The 3573-nt window shown below is 37.0% G+C and overlaps 1 protein-coding gene across 1 annotated transcript; it reads right to left on the bottom strand.

Annotated features, from left to right (window-relative positions):
* Positions 1-2616: 2616 nt before the first annotated feature.
* On the bottom strand, positions 2617-3282 carry LOC104884249 (uncharacterized). Its single transcript, XM_010668870.1, has one exon. The coding sequence runs from the start codon at positions 3280-3282 to the stop codon at positions 2617-2619; it is 666 nt and encodes a 221-aa protein (XP_010667172.1).
* Positions 3283-3573: the final 291 nt, after the last annotated feature.

Genomic DNA, 3573 nt, shown 5'->3' with positions numbered 1-3573 from the left:
TTGAATTTTCAGATATTTTATTTTTTTTCTCACCCCACGCAGCCACCCATCCCTCCCCTACCCCCACCCACGTAGACCCCCCACCCCCCAATTCGCAGCCCCCACCCCTTCGAATTCTGCAGCCCCCCTCCCCTGCCCCCTTCGATTTTCGGCACTGCTATTCGTATTTGCGGTGTTCGTATGGTGCTGGGAGTGCTGTGTGTAGAGGCTCTTCAATTTTCGCCGTTGTTCTCATATATCATCTTGTTGGATGTCGAAAATCGAAATGGGGTGAGGGAGGGGTGGGGGCTGCAAAATTTGAAGGATGTGGGGGAAGGGTAGGGGATGCAGAATTTGAAGGGGTGGGGGGTTGGGTTGGCGGGGAGGTGGAGTCGAGGCTAGGTAGGTGGTGGTGAGGTGGGGTCGAAGAGGAGATGAGTGGTGAAGAAGATGAAGATGGAGAGGAGAGAGAAAGCTTGAAGGTTCATCAATGGAGGATGATGGGTGGAAAACTTAACAGCGTTAGGGTTCCATCCATAGTAAGGTATTCTAGACCCAAACACAAACCTCATTTGAGGAGTTCCCCAAATGTGAGAGATAATTTGGAAATTACGCCAAACCTCAAGGGTACCTGAGGAAATTACCCTTAATATATTTGTCTTTTAACGCAATTAATCGAACTATCTGCATGTATTTGAATATTTCATTGAATAAGTAAGGAAATTCTCCAGAACTCAAATCTCTTATTTTTGGTTTTACTAATTTTCGAGAAAATTAATTGGCGACTCTTTTTGAACCAAAACATCACAAAAATATTGTGTGGGCTAAAACATGATAATCATATGCCTACAAAAACCGACAATCTAGTAGACATTAGATTATAGGCGAAAATATAGGCTACTTTTCTTATAGTTATACTCAATTGTATAATATAATTGATTCCAATTTTCATGATTAATATCTAAGAGCATGTTTAATGGTTAGACCCTTCAAGGGGTTTATCTAATACCCCCTCTGTCCCATAATATAATGCCTACTTCATTTTTGGTGGGTCAAATTTTAAAATCTCTGACCGAATATTCTCATTTCTATATATGAAAAAAAACATATTCATATGGGATCTTGTTAGATTCATCTCAATATGTGTAGTTTTATAATATCAACTTTTTATATTTTTTTTTTTTTGGCAATTCAAGATTATTATTGACAACCAAAAGGAGTAAACTTAGTGAGTTAGACTCCTAAACAAACACCAAAGGTCTAAACTTAGTGAGTTAGACTCCTCCACCTTCTAGGAAGGGTTTGGAGCTAACCTACATATATTTAGACCAACAACTAGCAACAACAAACCAGCAAATAACAACAAAATCAAATAAAAAGGAGTTGTTTGAGCTCCTCAATACACCTACAAGCAACTTTGAAAATAATTTGCTTACAACTTTGAATAAGATCTAACTGAGAACCCCCCCCCCCCAAAAAAAACAACTTGATTTCTCTGGTACCAAATATGATGAAGGTCAAAGTTACGTCTTGAAGACCGTGTAAAAAAAAAACTATATTATGGGACAGATGGAGTACTATATTAATTTCTCTCTCCTCCACATCACTCATACCCAATCTACTCAAAAACCTCTATTTTCTTACTCCCAATGGTTACACCAACTTTTGGGATCATCAAATTTTCTCTCCTTCTATTTACCATACCCCACTATATTTTCTCTCTCCTTATTAATTTGATTCATCCCAATTCATCACCATATTTATCATTTTGGGGTAATTAAATTACACTAATCATGAACTGTTATAATTTTTTTATTTTTTTAATTATTTGTATTATAACTAATTATTCATGTTAATCGAGGTTATGTTAAAAACTTCTTCAAATTATATGAACACACAAATTAAGTACAAGAAAATTAGTATTTCATTTCATCAAACATTAATACATGGATGTTTTACCAGACATTACCGACTTTTCTTAAATAAAGATTGATACAACATATTTTTAAAATAGAAATAACACAACACCTTAACTAGTTTGCTGCCTGTTTTGCCTAAATTTAAGCCAAATATTTTATTTTCTACGAGATCCAATTTGAGTTGTTTATGCGTAGCTTGGTCACGGAAGAGACCCCTATTGTTCATGAATGTTTGCAAATTTCCGATGCGATCATCACTATTGTGATATATAAAAGGTTCATCAGCGTTTTGTCGCCGGCTTGAGGACGGGAGAAAATCTTGGTCATAATCCTGAGAATCAAAAAGAAGGGAGTACGAATCTCGCTCATCCTCAGTTATCATGTTATGTATTATAATGCAAGCAAAAATTATTTTTCCTAGATATATTTATCACGAGCTAGTGCCGATTGATGAATTATTGCAAAATGTGCTTGTATACTCCAAATGCATGTTCCACATCCTTTCGCTTGCTCCCTTGCTTTTGGTAAAAAAGGTTTTCCTTCTCATTCAATGGAAGAGATAGTGTGGGAGTAAACTTAGCCCATTGAGGATATATACCATCTGTTAGGTAATAACCCATGTCGTACGGTGGCCGTTGATAACATGGTTTACTGGAGGTGCACGACCTTCAAATACATCGTTAAATATTGGAGATATATCAAGAACATTGATATCATTCTACCTACATGGTGTTCCAAAGAAAGCATGCCAGATCCACAAATCATATGATGCAATAGCTTCGAGAATTAAAGCTGGCTTACCAGCTCTTCCCGAATAGAATCCTTTAAACTGTAGAGGACAATTTTTCCATCGCCAATGCATGCAACCAATAGAACCCATCATTCTCGAAAATCCTTGTTCCTCACCTACATATAACAATCTTGTTAAATCTGTATCATTAAGTCTTCTTAAGTTTTCGTCACCGAACTCGGCAACCACACCCTCAACAAAATGTTGTAATGAATCTCTATCAAGAGAGCCACTTATTTTAAGATCATCATCCACTAAATCTGTTGATGTGGCATATGCTAACAACCTTATAGTTGCACTAGTGCACTTTAGCAATGCTGATGCACCAAGTCTCCTTGTGGCATCTGACCTTTGTTGGAAGAAAGTGTTCTTATTAGTCAGCGTTTCTACTATACGGAGGAAAACATGTTTTTGCATGCGAAATCGGCGGCAAAATAATCGTGGGGGGTAGAGGGTAGTGTCGGCAAAGTAGTCATTCCATAAGCGAGTATGTGCATCCACACGATTTCGATCAACTTGTTGCCTAGGTGCCCTAGGAACTTGAGTTAGCATTGCATATACTTTAGCTAGTTTAGCCAAAATGAAGGGCTCCATGATTTGGTACATCATATGATTTGCACGTCTATGTCTTTCAAAATGCCGCCTGTAGTCATTGTTTTGTTCTTCTATTATATGATCTGGCGGAATAAATTGACATAATCGGAATTAGAAGAATTTGAAGATGAAATTAAACTATTATAACTTTATCCAGATGACATTATCGAGAATTTATTTAATGCTAGAACAAGAGATATTGTGTGGAAAGCTGAGTATATTGAAGTACAAAGCATTGTGAAGTAAATATATAGAAAATGTGAGGAGAAATACTACACTGAATGTAGCTAC

Source organism: Beta vulgaris, chromosome 8 (assembly GCF_026745355.1).
Source record: "Beta vulgaris subsp. vulgaris cultivar EL10 chromosome 8, EL10.2, whole genome shotgun sequence".
Taxonomy (NCBI): Eukaryota; Viridiplantae; Streptophyta; class Magnoliopsida; order Caryophyllales; family Amaranthaceae; genus Beta; species Beta vulgaris.
Note: the sequence above shows the minus strand (reverse complement) of the source record. Positions and strands in the feature narration are given on the sequence as shown.

Coding starts and splice junctions, on each gene's coding strand:
- LOC104884249 (XM_010668870.1), bottom strand. CDS start 3,282: ATGGAGCCCTTCATTTTGGCTAAACTAGCTAAAGTATATGCAATGCTA.